Source organism: Hemibagrus wyckioides, linkage group LG13 (assembly GCF_019097595.1).
Source record: "Hemibagrus wyckioides isolate EC202008001 linkage group LG13, SWU_Hwy_1.0, whole genome shotgun sequence".
NCBI classification, from domain to species: domain Eukaryota; kingdom Metazoa; phylum Chordata; class Actinopteri; order Siluriformes; family Bagridae; genus Hemibagrus; species Hemibagrus wyckioides.
Genome location: NC_080722.1, coordinates 11,195,623 through 11,217,800, shown reverse-complemented (window position 1 = coordinate 11,217,800; position 22,178 = coordinate 11,195,623). Strand labels below are relative to the sequence as shown.

General features: G+C 36.9%; 1 protein-coding gene across 1 annotated transcript in view; it reads right to left on the bottom strand.

Moving 5' to 3' along the window:
* Positions 1-4,826: 4,826 nt before the first annotated feature.
* LOC131364173 (cadherin-18) overlaps positions 4,827-22,178 on the bottom strand; it is a 79,519-nt gene continuing 62,167 nt past the window's right edge. The window contains exons 11-12 of the mRNA XM_058407298.1: positions 10,333-10,584; positions 4,827-5,683 (exon numbers count right to left, since the gene is read on the bottom strand). Of these exons, the coding sequence (XP_058263281.1) occupies positions 5,124-5,683; positions 10,333-10,584 (812 nt within the window). The 3' untranslated portion in view covers positions 4,827-5,123. The remainder of the gene's footprint in view (positions 5,684-10,332; positions 10,585-22,178) is intronic.

The following is a 22,178-nucleotide window of genomic DNA, read 5'->3' as shown; positions in this document are numbered from 1 at the left end:
TGTTGCACTGTAATGCAATCCCTCAAAGTAGATGAACTCCATTTCTTTCACTTTCCTTACCTCCTTTTCCTCTAGCTTACATCGTTCCCAGACTTTCAACCTACTGAAATAAAACTAAAACAGGCTGCATTATTTAGCCAGTTTAAGCTAAAAGATCCATAGCAGTGTGCGAAATTCAACCTGAAGTCTAGAGTGGGGTTTCAGATGTTCATTTATCAGGTGCATACAGAAGATCAATACACCATCATAGTCATCAGTCAGTCTTTCCATGTACATTACATTGTTTTTTTTATTATTATTATTATTATTATTATTATTATTATTATTATTATTATTATTATTATTTATTTTTGAGAGAAATAAAGTGGAGAAATGACGTGAGTGGAGAAAGGAAGGTGATAAGAATGTTCTGCTGAGTGTGAACATCCTCGATTTAGAAGAAACACACATTTTGTCCCTAACAGCCTGATCAGACCATTGTCTCAAGAGCTAACACAAATGGAAAAGCCTTAAAAAGAAACCCTTAAAACAACCGTTTCAAGTTTTCTACTTTCTGTTTATATCTTCATAGATTTTTACATATACATTGATAAAGCAGTTAGAATTTACATAAAACTTCACCACTGGGGTAGCTGAGGCAATATGCATAGGCTGGGCACTTTAAATGATAACATATAACCTTGCACATCTGAGGTTTTATATCAGAAGCCATGAATAAGAGTATGCATGTACAAAGACATATGACTTGATATAATCTATGGTGTTTGATCAGGTGATCTGCATTGTATATATGGTTTTGTGCATTCAGTGATGGTTAGGGTTAAGGTTAAGGGTTATTAATGACCCTTGATTCATTTCTCAGCTTTGTGATATCACCGCTAATAGCATTTCTATTGAAATGATCTGAATTGATCTGAATGATCTGAATTGGGTTGCAGAGATCCAGCTCCTATAAGGTCTAATCTAATCCGAAATTTCACACAGCAAGATGTTGTGTGTCTTGAATATTGCTTAGCTGGCAAAGTGTTTGCTTTAGAATACCAATCATCTGGTGTGCTGCTCTCATGACATGACATGCAACTCAGAAAAATATGCAGTGAATATAGATGCATGAAGCGCTGTGGTTACTTTTTAAATGTCAAAAATGTGTGAGTGTGCCTGTTATATTTAGCAATCCTGGTGGCCCCACAGCAGCTGTAACACATGCCATTTGTGAAAAAAAATAAAGTGATCACAGCCTACAATTAAACTTTAGAACCAGCAATGAGCTCAAACACATTACACACTAGCAAATGCACTTTAAAAATGCAACAAAGCAGCAGGAACCTGGTTTGTGATTGACTGCTGAAGCATGTTTACCCAACTTATCTGATGATGTCCTTAGACTATACAAGAAATAAATACTAAAAAAAAGAAAATAGAACCTTACATGCTGCTTTCATGTCATTTTCCTTTGAATTCGCTTCTGTTTATATCTGGACATGTCCATTGATTCTGTTCTAGTCTGGTCTCTACCTCTGTGCTGTACCCTGTTGTGTCTGTTCTGTCTTTATTCTTTGATTAGGTTGCCTATTTCTGCCCTGCTGTTTCTGCACCTTGTTGTAAAGACTTATCATGTGGTTTAATCCACTTTTCTCACTTTAAATATGGAATTTCCTTGTTGTTGCTGTCTGCCTTTGCTCAGATCCCTGTTACAATCTTTGATTATGAGTGCTACTAATAAATTGCTGAGTATTGCAGTCTGCTTCTAACCACCACACTTTACAGTTTTCCTATCCAAACAGTTCCTAATTAGGAAGCTAAGTACTTAACTACCCTAAAAAAAAACAAAAAAAACCTCTTGGGAAATCATTACTTGGCTGAGGCTTCAACAAACTTTTGATAAAATATCTTTGAGCATTTGATGGAAGCTGTCCTTCAGCCTTTGTATTGCTGTCATCATTTCATCAACACTGAGGCACTTGGATCAATTCTCTCTCATTTAAGAGTTGCTTTGTTTCATTCGATTAGCTACAGTGGATTAATTTAAATGAAATATTAGTGGAAAACATTTTTCAGCTACTTTCTCAGACTTACCCTGTGCTCACATTAGGAAAACAACGCCTGTGTCACTTTAGTTTGTCTGTTGTAAATGTGTAGTAAGCTGTAATGAGTATATCTTGCTCTGGTAGTAAAATTGTAAATGTTTGCATTGAAAAGTGTGATATACATTCTATTCTAGGTTACATTATAACTTTAGCAGACTGTAGTGCAAGCTAACTGTAATAGCAGCTACATACAATCACAGTAGGCATCAGCATATGAATATAAAGTGTACCCTAGATATAAGTCTACATGCTCCTATATCTATATCCTGTATCTATATAAGTTCTAACTAGTCAGACAAATTAAGTGAATTAATTTAATAAATTGGTTGATTTGCATTTTACCTGTAGGCTTGGTATTGTCTTAAGAGATTAACAGCATGAGAAAACTGTTCTAGCTACACTTTCCCAAAGCATCAGCTATCTCTGGTGCTTCCCTGTTAAGCTTTATTTTTCTTCACATTTAATTAGAGGTCATACATGACAGGATAAGATTAAACCTCAGTTATATGTTTTTCTTAGATTTTGTGAGTCAAATGGTAAATGAGATCTAATTGCAGCGGGGGAAAAAAACAAAATCACAACACACATGACACGCATTGTCCGAGGAATCATCAGAGCAGTTGTTTGGATTTGTCCATTTGCCGTGCCATGCCTAATTTGCATTTTTCTGAGTCGAGAAAATCGTAACTCATGTAACACACGTAACATGTCACTTGTCATGCTGTCATTTTGTCGTTTGCCGCTGTCACTCAAATCATGGTTTGTTAGTGTGAATGCAGGGTTAGGAACGTCTGACAAAAATAACACAGCATGCATACCCTTCATGCCAGTCTCTCTCTTTCTCTCTCCCTCAGCATGCCCCAAATAGAGACGGTGTTGCCAATAGACTGCATGGAGTCAAGGTGCACCTGTATATCCCTATTTATTTTCACACAATGCACCTTTTACTCCAGTACGATCGCACACACTCTATAAAGGGGCATGCCATAAAAAGAACAACCCCCATTTGAGATTTTCAACCGTATTTGAAAAGTAATTACTCTTTGGTTCCTGCGAGCTCTCTGAGGCGAAGTCTCTTATAGCCAAGCACAGCGTCAGGCATTAATGACTCGCTGTGTGACTAATTGCACAGCAATCAGTGTGCTAGTCATGTGTGAAAAATGCCCCTTGTTTAAACTGAGAGCAGCACATTTCTCCCAGTGAGTATGTGCCATAGGCCAGATATACACAGACACAAACTGATCGCTTTGAGAACTGGATGAGTGGCTGATTATATGTTGAGTGCCATTGTGTGAGAAGGTAAATCGTTGCATTGCTGTTTATGTCAAATTCATTACCTTCCTCCTTAACTGGACCTTTAATTACATAACATAAACTGTATTATTTGTGTCTCTATATCAATTAGCAGCAGCAAAGTTGTTGAACCCAAGGCTCAAAATGTAGTGTAGGTGGACATAAGTGTTACCCATGGGATATGAATGTACAAGAGAACAGATTAGAGTTGGACACACACACATGCACACACACTTTCTTTCTAGCTCACTGTCTTTCTACACACACTGTAATGAAGATGTATACATTGTAGAAGATATTGAGAAAGTATTGCCTTATATTATAATATTGTCAAATAATAGTGTCAAATTATGTGTTGTGTATTATTCTCTGTATATGTCTTTCTGTTTTTTTCTGCAATCACCCTGTAATCCTCATCCTCTCTTTGTACTTGACAACACTGAAAACAAATTGAAGCAATTATGTACTATATGTTAATGATGAAGAAGCACTTCCTAAGTGTGTTGCGTGTTTGAAATCTTCCAGTAATTCTGATCCGGCTGTGCAACATGTCATAGGCACAGATTACCTCTTCCTCCTACTTTATTTGTCTTAATTTAGCGGCTAGTCATATTTGTCTTAAATTTAGGGATTCATTTTGGATTCTTTCAAGTCCAAAACTCAGATACCAAATTTCTTCTGTAAATACTCAGATCAATTTGATTTACAGATCAATTTGAAATCCATTCTTGATCCAGCTTGATACATGAAATGAAATAAAATTCTGCATTGCGTCTAGCTTTCCATCTTGAGACGCTGTTCAACATGGACTGTTCCACTACTAATAAGCATCCGTCTCTTTAGACATGAGACACATACAGACATGAATGTACATAAACACTAAAATATTCATTAATGCCTCCTTTCATTTGTCTAGTGAATATAAAATCAGTCTACCCCAAGGGCTGAAAGAGAGGCTAGTGTCTGAGAAGCCTAGTAGGATGTAATAAAAGGAAACTTTACGTGTAATAATAAACACAGATACAAAAGTGCTAATGGAGATATGGGTTATTATAATGTGTCTGAGCGTTTCATCAGTAAAGATTGTTGTTATGGTCTCTGAAGGGATATTTGAATGTATACTGCTCTCATGCATTAACATTTGTTAATGTTGTGGGCTTTCTCTGCGCCATATATTAGGCTAATAACAGACTTTGCTGTCTGAATTATGCCCATCATCTTACATAACTCAAAAAATGATTAACACAGGCTATCCTGTACCTATGCAATTTATAATGTATATTGTTTTAGGATGTGCAAGTGCTAAAATATTGCAAAAATTCATATTTTAAGTCAGCAATAACACTGAAAATTGTTTTCCCCATAGTACACTAGACTGGAAGTGTGTTTTAGAATGAAAATGATTAGTTACACTGATCACCACATATATCCAGGTGTCCACATTTTAGGACTTTATTGAGCAATAAAAAATATACACCAGGGAAAATATTTAACTTTTTTTTTCTTCTGTTTTTCTTTTTAAGTTTTCCTCCTCAAATTGATCTCCTCCAGCATCATGAGGAGAAAGGTCAGTCAAGTCTTTTCAGAAGGATAACAATCTGAAAAAGGTTGACCTTAGTGATATAACAATGACATCCATGGTAGCAAAAAAGCAGTTTACGTGTGTTATTTGTATGTTTGTATGTGTGTGTGTGTGTGTGTGTGTGTGTGTGTTCAAAGTTTGTTTTTAAACGGTTTAAAAAATTAAGTGCATTCATCAGGTTCATTTGCATCTGGTTCATGTTCCACACTAGCGTCCTCCCCAGAAAGTTCAGCTAGTTTTTTAAATTCTGGACCCCACTCATCCAAGGTGTTGTAATCCTGTTCGGAATGGATTCCGGCTGAGCCTAGAGAACTGATGGAACCTGCTGGTGACCCTTGACCTTCATATGCATAAGTCTGCAGTGAATCGTAAGGAGGTACACTAGTATCCTGGTCTGCCTCTGCTAGTCTCTGTTTGATGAAGTCATGGACATCTGTATCCTCATCTGTCTCCAGTGATGTGGGACTATGACGGTTACAGCTATAGTGACAGGGTCTTCTGGTTGATCTGGGATAACTCCCTTCAGGCCGAACATCTCGCCGGAACTTGAGCTCTTCAGCAGCTTCAGGATTGCGCAAAGCAATGATGTCAAAAGCTTCAGTGTCCTCCTCGCCTCCGCCTTCATCATCATAGGTGACCACGTTTTCCCGAACATCTTCCTCTGAGATGATCAGTGGTTCTTTCTTGCTTCGCCGCAAAGTGATGAACAGGATCACGATTGCTGAATAGACAAATAGAAATGTAAGTGATTACTTTACATTAATTAAAGATTTAATTTCAAACAATCAGTAACACACTTTGCATTGAGCTACAGTTCAGCAAAAGCCTAATAATAATATGGCTAATAATATTACAGTATAATAATGTCATGTTAGGTGTTCTAAATAAAACAGAAAAGGCTTATGAATAAAAAAAAATAATAGTGTGAAAACTGTAAGACGACAGATGATGTTTAACAAGAGCTCTGTGTTGGACTGACATCCCATCCAGGGTATATTCCCATCTTCCACTCAGTGTTCCTGGGATAGACTCCAGATTGACAGTAACCATGACCGTGATTATAATTCAGTTTTACTGGAGATAAATCAGTGACGTACAATATAAGGAGAAAGTATAATATCAACCATTTTAATTTATCTTCATATTAGAAAAAGAAAATTGTTAACTTTTAATAATCTTTGCAAAGAACATCAAAGGAAAAGAACAGAACAGCATCCACTGACCAATTATTTTACATAACCTCAAAATTAAAGAACATATTAAAATCCACTAGAAACTTAAATTAAAATAAATTGAAAAACTTTATTCCTGATAATGAATTTATGTTTACAAGAAATAAATGTTTTGCCGAGTTGGAAAGCCGTTGCGTATTATATTAGCATTCGAACATCGTCTTAACAAAGCATGTGCACTGTTCAGCAAATTATGGCACAAGAATCAATAGAAGTGAATAATAGTTCCTTGATATAGGATTCAGAGCTTTAGTAGAACAATGCACAACTGGGACCAGTAAGTCTATAAAACACATTAGCTGTGTTTAGCCTGAATGCAAATTCCACCCTAACCGACTTTTTTGGTAGAAGAGGCATATTATTGCTTGTTCCACATATAAAATATTTAGCCTAAGGACTGTATATTTTGGATAATTATCAAGGAACTAACAGATGAACGAGGTAACTCTGTTTATAATCATATACCTTCCTTTCATAATTGGTTCTGACTGGGAAAATCACTACCCAGATTTAAATACTTAAACCATTAGCATAAACCACCTTGCATTCTTTAATTCTCTACAATGAATTGAAAAAATATCAAGCATCATTGAGCCATTGAGTTATAGCTGTACTCAATATAAAGATGGCTGTTGGTTCTTTGCATTGTGATTGCTTGAAAAGATTTCATTTCCCTTAATGAAGTTAAACTCGAGTGCTACTTGGAGAAAAAAGGAAAATGCATTTTGTGGCATATTTCATGCTGCTTCTTTTTATTATACTTTATCATCATGCAGATTTTGCTAAGTGTGATAGACATAAATAGGTGTTTTTTTATGGAGAAGCTGACTTGTTTTTGAATACCAGGCTTTGGTATATATTTATCCTAAAGGGGCTGCCTAGGTGAATGCTCAAACGTCCTTGAAAAGCTGACTCATCCATCCATTGCAGAGCCACCGAGGGAATAGACAAGTGATGGAAAGAGGAAGGGAATGGGGAGGATAATCAATCTGTGCCTCTGTTTTCAGGTCTTGTACATTTTAATAGCGATCAGTGGCCTGTGACAAGCCAGGCTTGTTCTCCTACTCTGTTTCTGCCCACAGACTCTGCACCTTCTTTTTTTTTCCTTTGGTCCTTCTCACATTTCTAGCCTCCCACCTGTTCTCTCAGTCTCTACCCATGCTTTATTCACTTCTCCCACTTCGCTTACTGACTTTAAATACTTTATATAGAAATATTTTTGTGGCACTGTTTCAGTGGAATTCTTGTGCAATAATTCTTGCACTCTATGTCTCCTTCTGTGACTGTGTGGTACTCACTTTATCTCCTCAATCTCAGTGATGCCCTTCTGTTCAACTCTCCATCTCCAGCTTTATCTCGCTCTATTAATTGAGTCACATATTTGCTGCTGTCATGTCTACGCTGGAATCAACATCCAACTACAAATCCCAGACCACAATGCAGCCTAAGTCACCACAGTCCCTTCAGACCTTCTTATCTTCACATTCCTCTGATTAATGATCACTGTATGTATGGCTTAACATTCTACTTGATCATTGTGAAGTATACTGTGCCTTTTGTGTCGGTCCACACCAAGGCGTTTATTTATTGACTGGCTTTTTGGTGTTTTGATCTAGTTTTACTCATTTGTCTCTTTTCTGTTCCAGTTAGCCCTTTTTTACCAGTACAATGGCTCTCCATTCTGCCGGATGAATGGAGATCGACTTCGGGACATTTTCAATCAGTATAAACAAATTAATTATTTTATCGATGCATGTCTGATATAAAATAAGTCAGGATACTGTTGGCTTTCAGTGGAGACATTTTTACTTCTGTTAAGATGACCTTACACAGAATTTTACTGGTTGAAGATAAACCCTCAAATTCTAAAGGCTTATGAACAAGCACTTGGTTCATCTCAGAGAGCAGAAATGGGTTTGATATCACCATTTACTTCGAAGATATAAACATTTGCATAAAAAAAACAAAAAAAACAAAAACATTTTGATGATTATGTGCAAGATTTCTGTGAATATATTAGGTTAGGGATATAGAATATTGTAGGCCAGGAAAAAACAAACATACTTATACAAAACTACAAATTCAGTGTCTACTTTCATATGAGCCATTAATCACCACTGTGGAGTGTGACATGTCAAAGAAAGCCAATGCTGAACACAGGCACCCCCCAAAACAGGCAGAAATTCTATTTTTTGACCTCTGGTAAGAGGAATTAATGTTGTTTGTTCATCACCTGACCCTGAATCATGACTTTGCCTCTGGATTAAGTCTTTGTTTGTTTGCCATGTTTAATAAAAACACTGATCACCTTCACTTGTGATTCTACCTAATGTGTGACAGCTACTTTGCTATAGAAAATATTTAGCCTAAATTCTAGTCTTGGAAAAATGAATCACTGCAAAGTCTAAAGGATAAAACATTCTCCACAGATCCTTTCCATTCACATGCACTATTTAGCTGGTGTTCATAGGTTTTCTGTTTCACCTTGCTATTAAAAATGCAGATGCTGTCCTGGTTCTGGTTGACTGCTGCTCATCTGACCCACTGTGTGTGTATATGCCCCAGTCTAAATGCTAGGAAAATATGTAACCTTCATGCCTCACTGTTCATGGACAATAATAGAGCTGGTCTTCTAAACATGCCCCCCCACCTTCCTGCAGTCCCAGCACTCCACAGGTTTATTTATGTTGGACATTGGCCTCTCGTGTCAAAATCTGCCCTCTTTTTGCTGCTACACTGTTGTTTTCTGAAAGTGCTCTAATTGCACCTGTTGTGCTTATAATGGAATTTATCAACATGCCTGAAGGTTTTTTTGCCAGCAATGAAGAAAAACAGCATTAAGTAAAAGTAACACTATTATGCTGATGTGCAAAGGTGACCTTTAATAAGGTTAGACCCTGTAACTGCTGTCTTAACAGTATTGAAATCTAGACGGAAAATTCCCCACTGAACATTTTCTACTTGTAAGACAAATGTCCAGAGGTAAATACCCAGGTTAAACCCCTGGAAGCATTGACCATATTGGATATCGATCGGTTAGGGCTGGCAATAGAGGAAGGACATTTGAAGTACAGCTTATATCAAGAACGGTTTTCCATGTCTTACACAGTCAATATAGTTATATAACCATATGCTATATAAAAGAAGATAAAAGTGCCCCCAAATAAAAGAGTGGTCTAGCCTACATTATCTGCATGTAAATACTGGATGTTTTAAAATCCTAATGTTCATGGTAGTATTTGTCAATTATGTTCATTGTGAACAATTATCACTGTTTAATGTGTGCAGCTTTCTGAACGTCTTGCCAAATGTAGTCAAAAAAGTGAACAAATATCACCGTGCTGAAAAAACTGACTGCTTGTAGTAATAACACAACCAGGAATTGCATTTATGTCAAAAAGAGGAAGGAAAATGTCACGTCTAGTCAGGAGTCCTCTCATTCTCACAAATTGAATAGAAAAAGTAAATAGTTACATCAACAATAGTATTAACATTAGTGTTACAATTCGTTAAAGAAATAGTAGAATTTTTTCTTTTGCTTGCTGTGTCAAAGGCAGAAACATTCTGTGCATTTCACAAAATTTTAACACAAAATGCAAAAAAACAAACAAACAGAAAAAAACCCTTTAATATTTTCTGTCTTTTTGGTAGTATTATTATAAGCCTTTGATCTTACTGCAATTCCTTAGCACCAGTTTGAACACCCAGGTTCAATATAATTACATATGAGTTTAAACTGTAGACAAGTATATAATTTCTATAATTTTAACGCGCTAAAAAAGTCAACTGAATGGCCATGAAGGGTCTATGCATGACGCAAACCAGTGGGTAACAGGTGCTAGACAATTAATTTATTCGCTTTGTGCTTGGCCCCCTGTGTTTATAAGAGTTCTAAGTGTTTCACAGTGAGGCCAATAATTCAGTGTTCCAATTAAACATTTAATAATCTAACCCCTGGCAAAAATGAAGGAATTGCCACACTTAAAGAATGTTCGCTCAGCTTTTTTATTTTATAGTGTGGTGATTTCATCATTTTTGGCATGGGTTGTAAAATTCAAAGCAAAAAAAAAAAAAACAGGTAGTGTTATCTATGTCTATAGTTTAACTGTGGAATTGCAGGGTGTAGATGTGGACTTACCCAGCAGTATTAGCACGCACAGCAGGATGGCGATAAGCGCTCCAGTGCTGAGGCCTGCAGAAGAAAGGAAAGCCTCGCCCTGACAGATTTTGTGCCGGGTGCCACGCTGACACTGGCACACACGCAGGGTCAATGTGCTGGTGCTGCTCAGTAGGGGCTCACCTCCATCCCACACCACCACAGGCAGCTCATACATCTCCTGAGTCAACCTGTGGAAACGGCGCCGCCTCGCTACGATGCTAGCCGTGCTGTCTGAGAAAGAGAGAGAAAGAGAGAGAGAGAGAGAGAGAGAGAGAGATGGAAGTGAAAATAACAGTATGAGGGAAATAGCAAAAAACATATGAACAGAAGGATAATGTGAAAAAATGAAGAAAATATTATGAAATATTAACAGATTTGTGTTTGTTATACAGAGAGGTCGAGGAATATAAAGAAAAGAACATGAAAGAGTTGTGGGGAAAAGGGAGGATGATAGAGAATGGGGAAAAGGAGAGAAGAAAGAGATTAGATTAAATTAGTGTGTTTTGAACGCAGGCCATTCAGGCTGTCTGGTTGCACTGTAGACTCTCAGAGTGCTTAGGAGCCCATTCCCACAGATGGGCTTTTAATGGGGGAATTAAGGTGAGGTTCTGGCACTTAGAGCACAGAGTAGATGAGTCCTATCTAGTAACTGCAATCTGGAGCACTGAGAGCAAACCACTTGAACAGAACATCAACTTAATGAGTTTCCATATCTCTCCCCCTGCCATTCTCTCTTTAACCACAACTGTCAACTATCCTTTTTTTAGTATACATGCTGCAGAAGTGTAGATACAATGCAATGGTTTAAAACAGATTTTGGTAATGAGAAACAATACATTATTAAGAGGGGGAATTATGATAAAAAATTTAATCAGGGAGTGCAAGTGATAGTTATATCAAATTACTATATGGTGAGCTTTTGGAAAATATCAATATACTTCATTTAAAATGTAATACACAGTGCACCATGCTGGTTTTCATGACCAAAACCAAATGCAGTCTTTAAAATGACAACATTTAGAAAGCATGAAGATGGCATTGGACTGCAATTGATATGAACAATTTTGTTACAATGGCTTAGGACAACAATTGTTATAATACCTTTAGGACTGCAATTAGAACAAACATTTTTGCAGTGAAGTCTACCTCTGTAAACTATAATGGATTTCCTGTTGAAATACTCACACATTTTGACTACATAGCACACAGTTTTAGAAGGGAATTATTTATAACTACACTTTTCATTGTCACCCAGTTGAGGATGGGTTTCCTTTTGTGTCTGGTTCCTTTTAAGATTTCTTCTACATGTTGTCTTAGGGAGATTTTCCTTGCCACTATCTTCTCTGGCTTGTTCGTCACACTTAAAATTTATATCTGCAATGTATATATTTCTGGAAAGTTCAATGTCCATTGTTAAAAGTGCTATACAAACAAAATTGCATGAATGAATTTTTTTGTATATATTTATTTGGATACCTTATGCAGACACCTGCAATAAAAAGCTTTTCCACACTGCCATTTGGATGTGTCATAAGCCAACAGTACACGATGACTGGTAATGTGAAAGTATTCAGGTTAAAAGTCTTCTACTATCTTATCTGATCTACCATCTTATCACCTCGCTTAATCAGACTCAGTCAAATTCCATTCAGATTTCCAAATCAGTTATCATTTAAATTATGTCTGCATATAAATATAGCTATTATAATTATGACTGTTTTGTTTTATCCTCCATTACATTGCTGTTATTAAGCTCTTACATCAGTATATCCATTGTAAGATCCAAATCCAAAGAGAAGTGTAAAAATATATTCTCAAAGTTTATAATGAATATTTGAATTGTTTCTCCTCAATGTTTTACATTAGGGTTTCACAGTAGGGTTTAGTTGTGTTTTTATGAAATATTAAGGCAATAAATATCTAGTACCTGCAGCACTGTTCTGGCACTGAGGGACAAACAGGCAACATGTGGTCTGAATATTGCATAGTGCTAATCATTATGTTAGAGTTTATGTTGTTGTTCCAATACTACAGTGAAAGCCTGCTATGTGTGGACTGAATGTAAGTACTCATTTTAATGGAAATTCAGAATTAGAATTATTTTTATTGCTATGTACTGTGGGTTTTACCTGTACAAGGAATTTGCCTTGGTGTATTGGTGCATTGTAATGTAAAGCAAGAGAGCATATATATAAAAAAACCTATGAAAACTATGAGCATAAACATAAAATATAAAAGAAAATCTAAGAAATGTAAACAAATAGAAACAATAATGGTTAGATATAAAAGTGAACCAGTGCAATCACTATATTGCAAATGCTACATGCAGTGCAGATATTAACAGTACAATAGTGGACCAGCACAAATGCTCACAGTTTGAGGTAGGAAGGTAAGATAAGACGGTGCAGGTGCAGTATGTCTGTCCGAGTTAAATTCTTAAGTGCATATTCACAAAAACTTTCCCATTTATACTGTATTATATGTTTTATTGTCCGAAACCGTAACAACATTCACTTGCTTATTGAAATAATCAGGCGCTTAGATGGCTAATGTGTGGGGAAAAAAAATCCATAACTCAATAACTCAATGGTTATCATATTTGCCTCAGACCTACAGGATGGGGTGTTTGATTCCAACCTCCAGCCTGTGCTTTGGGGGTTTCCTCCGCAATCCAAAGGTAGGCGGATTGGCATCTCTAAATTGTTTAAGTGTGTGAAGGGGTATGTGATTGTGTGCCATCCACTGTGTCCCCCACCTTGTGGTCTGAGAGAATATATCTACTTATTATCTAACTATACCACTCCATTTAATACCATTCTTCTAATGTCCTGTGTGTTGTGGGATGTATATGTTGTAAGCTGTGTTAAATGTATCATGGTGTGATCAAGCACCAAAAAAGAGATTCTTAGTACATGTACTAAATAATTCAGAAGAATTGAAGGTTCTTGACAAGGTTATTTGTTTGACCTTTTCTTGCAACTTAATTATTATAAAAATCCAACTGGATTTTACACAGGATCAAGTGTAAAGAACTCTGAGCCTTAGCCTGGCTCTTTGTTGACCCTAGCCTTTAGTGTGTACCAAGCATGACACTTGCCTGAGTATTAATGTCTGCAGCTTATTTCCCAGCTTATCAGAGTCTTTCTAAAACACCTGCATGCAGCATCGTCTGTGACTATTATACCCCATGTAACAAATACACATTCCTAGTTTCTTACTAGTCAGGGTAACTATTCAGTCTTTCATTCAACTTGAAGTGAATAGGAATCAGAAATAACAAAAAAAAATGCAAGATAACATTTTGAGAAATTGCATTAGCTAAGTTAACACTGAGTAACAGTGGCTAGAAATGCAACAGACCCGAGATGTAGAAATTATAAATAAGACAATGGCATGGTAGGAGTGAGAAAGGGAAAGACATGAAGTGCCAGAAAAAAAACATGGTGTATCATATCCACAATGAATTTGACTTGGTTGTTAGCTTAGCTGGATTCATAAATTCAAAGATTTCCCATAGCTGCAGGTCTCTGAATGAAGTATAGAGCATTAAATGAACTCACTGACATACATAGAAGATAATAAGTCCAATGACATATTCAGTATGATAGCACTGACAGGTGAAGTCATGAAAAATAGAAGGTGCCAAGTGTCTGGCGAATTAATTACTGTGTTTCATAAATTAGAATTGCCAGTTGTTGTTTTGCAGGCAAAAATGATATGAGACAGGCAGTCACAAGGGATCATCAACACTGTCAGAAAGCTTACAGTTGGATCTAGAGCTAATTCTCAGCCAAGCTTCAAAATAAGACAGACTGAGGAAAGAAGCAACCAATGTCATGATAAGCTTGCGCAAACCAAAAAGAAAATGCAAAAAGAGGTGCAATTTGATATTAAAACAAGCCCAGATAATTCAACCAACCTCACATGATGCTGGAAAACGAAATATAGGAAAGGCCCCATGCACACTTACCGAGAAGCTGGTTAGTGTGTGAAGCCGAGTGTTGAAATGCAACAAAAGAGGACATTTTTTTCAGCCACATATAAGCACAAATAAGACTGGAGGAAATTTGTCAAAGCGAAGCAGTAGAGTGCAGGGCAACATTGTTTCTGCAGGAGAAGAAGTTGATTTCCAATTTTAACATAGATACTGAAGGCACAGTAACAGCAATCCTAGCAAGCCTAGACTCAAAGATGAGTCATGTCCTCAATCATGCTTGGACCAAGCAACAAGCTCTACATAAATGAGAGAGTGATTCGATGCCACACTATGTCATGAGGGTAAAACAGTACAACTCTCTGCTTACAGTGTGAGGTTTGCTGTTGCTAACCCCCTGTTTGTGTTGCTTTTACATCCATGACAGGAACGGAAACCACTGTGGTCTTCTGCTGATATAGCCTATTCACCTCTTGGTTCAGTGTGTTGTGCATGCTGAGATACTTTTCTGCTCACCACAGTGTAAAGAATGATTATACGAGTTTCTTCCCGGCAGCTCAAACCAATCTGACCATTTTCCTCTGACCTCTCTAATCAACTTGATGTTTCCACTCACAGAACAGTTTTTTTTTTTCCTTCTTCATGCTGTTCTGTGTAAACTATAAACATGTAAACATTCTACGTGAGTGAACCTCCCAGGAGATCTAAAGTGCTCGGTACACCAGCCATGCCATGATTAAAGTTATAGAAATCACACTTTGTTCCACACTCTGATGTCACTGCAGAACGTGTCATCGCACAACCTTACGTCAACACAAACTCTGCATCACTTGACTAAGGTGATATGTCCAACTTGACACATCTTTTTGACAGATGATTCATATTGGAGTAAACACAAGGCTAACTCAAAAATAAAAAGCTGAAGAAGCACTGGAAGCCTGCAAACAGTTGTTTTTCCTTCATTAACAGAATAAAGTCTATTGCAGCATTCTGTACCCTTCTGGTGCCTCATACATGATCTGAACTGCAGTTGGCCAGCTGATAAAGGGCAGGAGAAGAGTCTCATATGTGGTACCTCTTAATTATTCCAGATTAGACTGCAAGAGTAATTCCACATGACTGAACATGCTTCTCTGTGGTTGATATTGCATGAATGCATACAGATGGTGGGGCATCACAAGCAAGTGGGAAGGTGTCTTCTGTTTACGAGAATCATTTCTTTTAGCACACAATTAAGTGGTTGAAAAAAAAGAGTGTTGTCCCACTCCATATTTCAAATAACTCCTATAATAATTATAATGGTAGACAGTTGAGGACAAAACATGCCTAATTAACTTACATGCAGAAAGAAGAACAGAGAGAGAGAGAGAGAGAGAGAGAAGCCAGAACCTCAACATTGTCTGAGCTCCACAGTTGGCTAAGTGATTGCTAACAGTGCTTTATATTCATGATCACACTTTCCAATTTAACCCAACTGTCAGGAAATGCAGGTCCATAGCCAAAGCCCCACTTAACCAATTCAAGAGGGCCATGTCCTATAGATCAACAATATCCAAATGCAAATTAGATGCTCCTGCAAATTATCCATTCCCTGCAGTACATGCTAATGTTTAAGCACCAAAACAACCAATTATTGAATGTTCTAAGCAGATTCTATAGACCTGAATTGTGAGTAACATTACATGCTCTGCAATGCTAAAGGGCAAGAGTAGCTGCAGATCTTATCACGTGGAAAGAGTTAGATCTTAAAAGCAGTCATTTATTTTAGGCTTATACAGACATAGACACTGATACCTGAAATATAAAGTAAATCAGGGTAAAGCAGTAAAATAAAGCAGATGCTTTGATTGGATGTGGAGTTCCACATCATAAGTGGATACAACTTCGGACTTGAAAAGGAACCCTTTAACAGGAATCAGCAAATCATGGTGAGCTATTAGCACAGGCTATAAGTGTGAGTGGCTTTTTTTTGGGATCTATTTCTGTTCACAAAGCAAAAATCAAGAAATTATTGTGTCTGAAATGTCAGTAACTCAAACTTTATAAAAGCAATATACAGTAGTGCTTACAATCATACTGTTATTCTGAATATCAGCATGGCTGTGATTACTTGGCCTGTGGCCTTGTCCCTACAGATGTATCACAGGTATATACAGTAAATACTGTACATGGTATTCTGTGTAGACAGAGATATTTGAATGGTGTAGTTCAGTACAATAGTTCATCCACTGTAGAAATGAACACACATTCACTTCTGCTTTATTCACTGCTACTTTAGTATATTAATATTTTTTGTAAGCAAAAACGCAATTTGAAAAATGATGCAAATTTGATTTTGTGTGTTTTCTTTTTGCTCTCTTTTATGTCCAGGGTCAATTTAACCCAACAAGGACATAAGTGGAAGCAAAAATTGAGGACCGCATAATTGATAAAATTAATAGAAAAATATTTGAATATTGCCTGTAATTCACTTTAACAGATTATCTTTATCCACTTTCTGTAAAAGTAAACCTGTGACTCTAAACAATTTAGCATTTGCAGCAGGCCAGTTCCTTGACAAAACACCCTTTAAACAGTTTTCACAGGCAAAAGAAAAGAAGAAAAAAAAGAATGTATGTGATCATTTTTTTAATGTTTGTTTATTTTTGTTTGTACGGACTTACACACACAATGGACAATGGATCTGATCTGACCAGGAATAGCCACCCTGAAATCAAGCTTGACCACCCTGTGGCTCTGCAGCTGCATAGCATGTATATGTGTGTGTGTATGTGTATGTGTGTGTGTGTGTGTGTGTGTGTGTGTGTGTGTGCTGGCACAGTCTGCAATTCTGAATACCTCTGAGAATCTCCCCTGTGTAAGGATTGTTAGGCAGCAGCATGAGTCACTGAATGTCAAATGGATGGCTTTTGTTTTCTCTCTCTCTCTCTCTCTCTCTCTCTCTCTCTCTATCTCTCTCTCTGTCTCTCTCTCCACTTTCTTTCTCTCTCTCTTCAACTCATGATTCTCCATTGGTAATTATTTATTTTTTTATATAGCATCTCACCAGGAGATTGTACATTCAGTTGAACATCCATATAAAAGCATGGATAAAAACACGAATGTTGTATCTCCTAACACGGTTTCATCCCTTTGTGCTCTCTCATTACATATGTGTGAGTAGCATGTCAGATAATTATTATTATTTTTTTCAAATATCATCATCCTCACAGTTTTATACCCTAGTGATTAGAGAGCATTCATGAAAGCCCTTGCTGTGTTCACATGCAAGGATAGATAATGTTGTAAATGAATTGATCTATTATAGAGAAAGTCATTTAGAGATCATAGTGCTCTATTTATTGTGAGGAAGAATATATAAATATGCAAATAAGTGTCATTTTGATGATTTAACACCCTAGGGGCTCTGAGTGGCACAACGGAAAACCTCCACCATATCATCGGGTGATCGCATGGCTCTCATGGCTGGGAGTCCAAAAGACCAAGAGAGTAAAGTGGGAAGGAGATAGTGGCATACTACTAGTCCCCTATCAATCACAGTGACACTAGCCAATCATGGGTGTCTTGTGAGCTCATGTGGGCTTTCCTCCAAGTGTGTTAAGCTGCCTGCTGATGATGCATGAGCGGCAGTTGGAAAAGATGTCTTCAAGCGTCTCGGAAGAAACGTATAATAGTCTTCACCCTCCTTGGGGTGTAACTGTCATGTGACAATGAAGACCTAACTGGAGAATGGGAATTGGTCAGAACTAAATAAGAGAGAAAATCTGGATAAAATTATTGTATTAGATGATTAGAAATGTGATCTTACATGACAACCAGTCCTTATTTGGTACTAGCTCTACAGTATTTAGCCTTGGTTTTCAAATTTTCTAGATGAGGGCTTTTGAATGCATTTAAAACAGCTGTAGAAATCGATTACAATTTCTAAACTTAATCACAGAAATAGTACTGATAGTTAAACTAGGAAGTCCAATTTGCTTACAAAAGTTAACAAGACAAACTGATAGAAAGTGCCTGTGTAATCAGTAAGAACGTAGCTGTGCAGTTTGAGGAGAGAGGATGAATCTTTTAGCCATATTTTTTTTTAGATATGGTCAAATAACCAAGAGCCTAAAATGAGTCCATCCTTAATGTAGTTAAACCCCTCATTAAAACACCAGAATTAGTCTGATTATTCAGAAAAGTGAAAGGGCAAGTAATAAATTCTCCACTCAGAAGCTTTTATGAATACTGCAAACTGCTTAAAGTGTAATCTTCTCCCAGGAAAGCATTAACATGTGTGTAATAGCTTCCAAGCCTTAAAATGTGTGGCCAAATGAGTAACTGTATTAAGAAAATAACCACAGCCTGAAGAATGAGCCCATTAAACAGCATGTGCACTCGAATGGCACTTTACAGAACATCCTTTACAGAGTCACAAAAAAATGCAGTTGCTAGTATGTGTCCCTGTGCAAAAACAAAATGAAACAAAACAAAACAAAAAAGCCCCAAGAGCAATATTAAGAAAAAAAATGAAACACAAAAACCAAATGAAAAGATATTGCTTTTAATAGACCTGTAAACACAGTTAATTCCTGCTCAGGCATACACTTTTACAAGTTTTGTGCCTAGAGAGTAATTTGTCCAGGTTGACCACATAGGCAGAGACTGTCCTCCTGAGTGCCACCTTCAGCCTTAAAACTAACACAACCTCTATCAATTACAGAAATCCTACAGGGAGACCATTCAGTGAATCCTGCTGTTTGCCTCACTGCAAAGCAAACACATCCTCTCTGAGTGTGTGTGAGAGAAAGATCAAAAAGAGAGATACAGAAAGGCAAAGACAGAGAGAGGGAGGTAGAGAGTGACCAAGAAAAGATAAAGAAATAAGTAAAAATAAATAATATTTTAAAATATGTTCAATATTTCTTATCTATTTTTTTTTTACTGCACCAGAAATAGCATGCTTATTTTAAATGTAATGTATCATGACATCAAGTACAAGAATGCAACACAAATTATATACTTGTCTACAGAGTCCAACTGTATGATCCATAAATTACACTGTAGTTATAAATCAGTAAAAGACACCGAATGATAGCTACTCTACCATTATAAACACAGGGGAAAAAATAGCTCATCAAGCAGAAAATGAATATCTTATTAGCGTTAAAATGTGTTGTTTTCTATTAACAATTCATAATACATATAAACATAGCTATAAACTGTAAATTTTAAACATCAATCTATTATTATTATTATTATTATTATTATTATTATTATTATTATTGCAACATAACTGATCTAGACCAAATGTTATTCATCCTTCTCTTCATTATCATTAATATCACTTTCAGACACGCATTGGTACTAACATGAATTAAGAATTATGTTTGAATTATTTTACAACTCTAGTAGTGATTGTTTATACATATTCACTAGCTATGCTGAGTATTCATACTCATACAGCAAGGCAGCTAGATGAACAATGGCACAGATGCTCATTGCATGTTAACATGGCTAAAATGAAACACCTGTTAGCAAACAGAATACACACACATTCATATATATATATATATATATATAGAGAGAGAGAGAGAGAGAGAGAGAGAGAATGAGAGAGAGAGAGAGAGAATGAGAGAGAGAGAGAGAGAGAGAGAGAGAGAGAGAGAGAGATAGTATATGACCAGAGCTAGTAATAATGAGCTGTGAAGTGACTGAAGGATTAAAGATAAATTGCATTATAATTTCAGCCTGTCTGCTTCAGCTTACAACAATTCCCTGGAAGTATTTGTGTAGGGGGAGAAGTGTGGGGGTGTGAATTTGTTTATCATTCTGGCACATGTGCTAAAAGAATTTTGTGATTACACATCTGGTCTGTAGCGGGGAAGCGAATCTCCTTGACCAGTGATTGATGCCTTTGGGCTAGTGTCATTCCCAGCATGCTCCCTTGCTAATTATCCTTGATGCCACTACAAGTCCAGATTGAGCGACTCACATAATCAAAGTGAGTGTCTGCAAGGGCTCCTGTTTATGCTCAAGGCCCCTTTTACCTTCTAATATTATGCACTGAGAGACACTGAGATTAGAAATTCATTCTTGTACTGTGAACAATTTTGTCCATTAAACCTTAAGTTTAATGACATTGCGGCTAATGACTTGCAATTCCTGAAACTGAGGCATATATAAATATATATGGATTTTAACAAACTAAAGGGAAATTATTGAAAATTCACAGCATGACTTATAGGTTCATATTTCATTTTTTAATGAAAAACACTTCGCCAGTTGAACAGAATCTCAAATTACCAATGAAAACCTATTACATTACATTATTTATTTAACCAGTGTGCCCATTGGCTTCCAGATGTGTCTGCGAAGCCATCTCCAACTGCCAACCACCAACCACCAACCAACTATTGTTATCAATGTCTGCAAGTAAGGATGGAGTATTTTTCATAGGATCCTTTATAAGAGAAGAGGACACACTGGGTATATTTATACCACTCCATTTCTTTATAGTCAATTGAAAGGATTTTGCTCACAATCACACACTGTTCCCGATGAGCTCTAGCACACCATGAAATGGACCACCAACAGTAAGGACTGATAAGCCCTCTGCTTAGTAAACACCCTCAATCCCAAGGGAGGTGAAAGAGATCTCAATAGGGAAAAAGCCCAACTTATAAGACTCTCAGCACTCCCACTATATTCTCTTCCATTATTAAATTGATTTTGCATATGAGCCTGTGTGTTTCATCCTTTCAGATACTCCTCAGGTATCCAGAAACTCTCAAAGCTCTGCTCTTACCCAGGCATCCAAATGTCTTGCTTTGTTTTGCGCTCCTATCCTCCACCTTAGCACAAGTATTAACTTCTATCACTGAAAACTGAGTAGACAGCTGGAGCCCAGCATATTACACCTAGGCCTCTTTGGTTTTCTTTAACAGGAGTGTGTAAGGTTATATCAGCCACCTAGCTTAATCATCCAGTATAATAAGAACAACAGGGATATGTGTAATCTCTTAGTTAAGAACAGCTGAAAAGTAAGTTGAAATTAATAAACTGTTATTAAGAAAAGTCTGTGACCTTTTCATGCAATCATGTTAAATAGTAATGAAACTTTTAGTAGGTGGAGGTGTAGTTTAACATGAGGTACTTTGACAGAGGTAAATGAGCTAAAGATATAATGACAAAAATGGTGTGCAAGAACCTTGTTGTCCCACGTATATTTTTGTGATCCCTGTCATGCTGAGCACATCTACGTGTGCACATGAGCAGGGCAGAGCCAAAGCTGAGCAGAAAGGAACAAGTAAGCTGGAAAGCTGCCATATTATTTGTTTTGCAAAACATTTTAAATTGCTGTATGACTGCCATGCCAAGGCCATGAGTACAAATAAAAAAGTCCATGCATGCTTACCCTGCACATGCTGTGTACTCTGAGAAGCATACCGCCAAGACTGTTTCAACACCCCTGAACTTTTTTTTTTCAGCTCAAATGCTTTAATAATCGTAGTTTTATTCAACATTTACATCCAGTCCAATAATTTGATTGGCCAAGCCATATTTCAAGAGTGCTTATATTTCCTATCTACACTGCAACATCATTGCAAACAATTCTTTTTGGAAAAATAACATTTGACTTTTGAAAATATGAATGCTAGTCAAATAAAGATGAATATGAAGAACTGAAGCTAATTTTACCAGAAGCACAATGAATGGGAATGTACAAACCAATGTGAGCTAGCTAGCCATTTAGATGACAGATTATAAAGTGAGTGTAGCTTCTTCAAGATCAATTTCCGCTTGCAGAGCAAAAATGAACAGAAATTTTGGCCATATTGTGTCCAAAATGTCACTTCCTTGACTTAATCTTGATTATCTATGCCATTTGCCCTGTGGGCTTGCACAG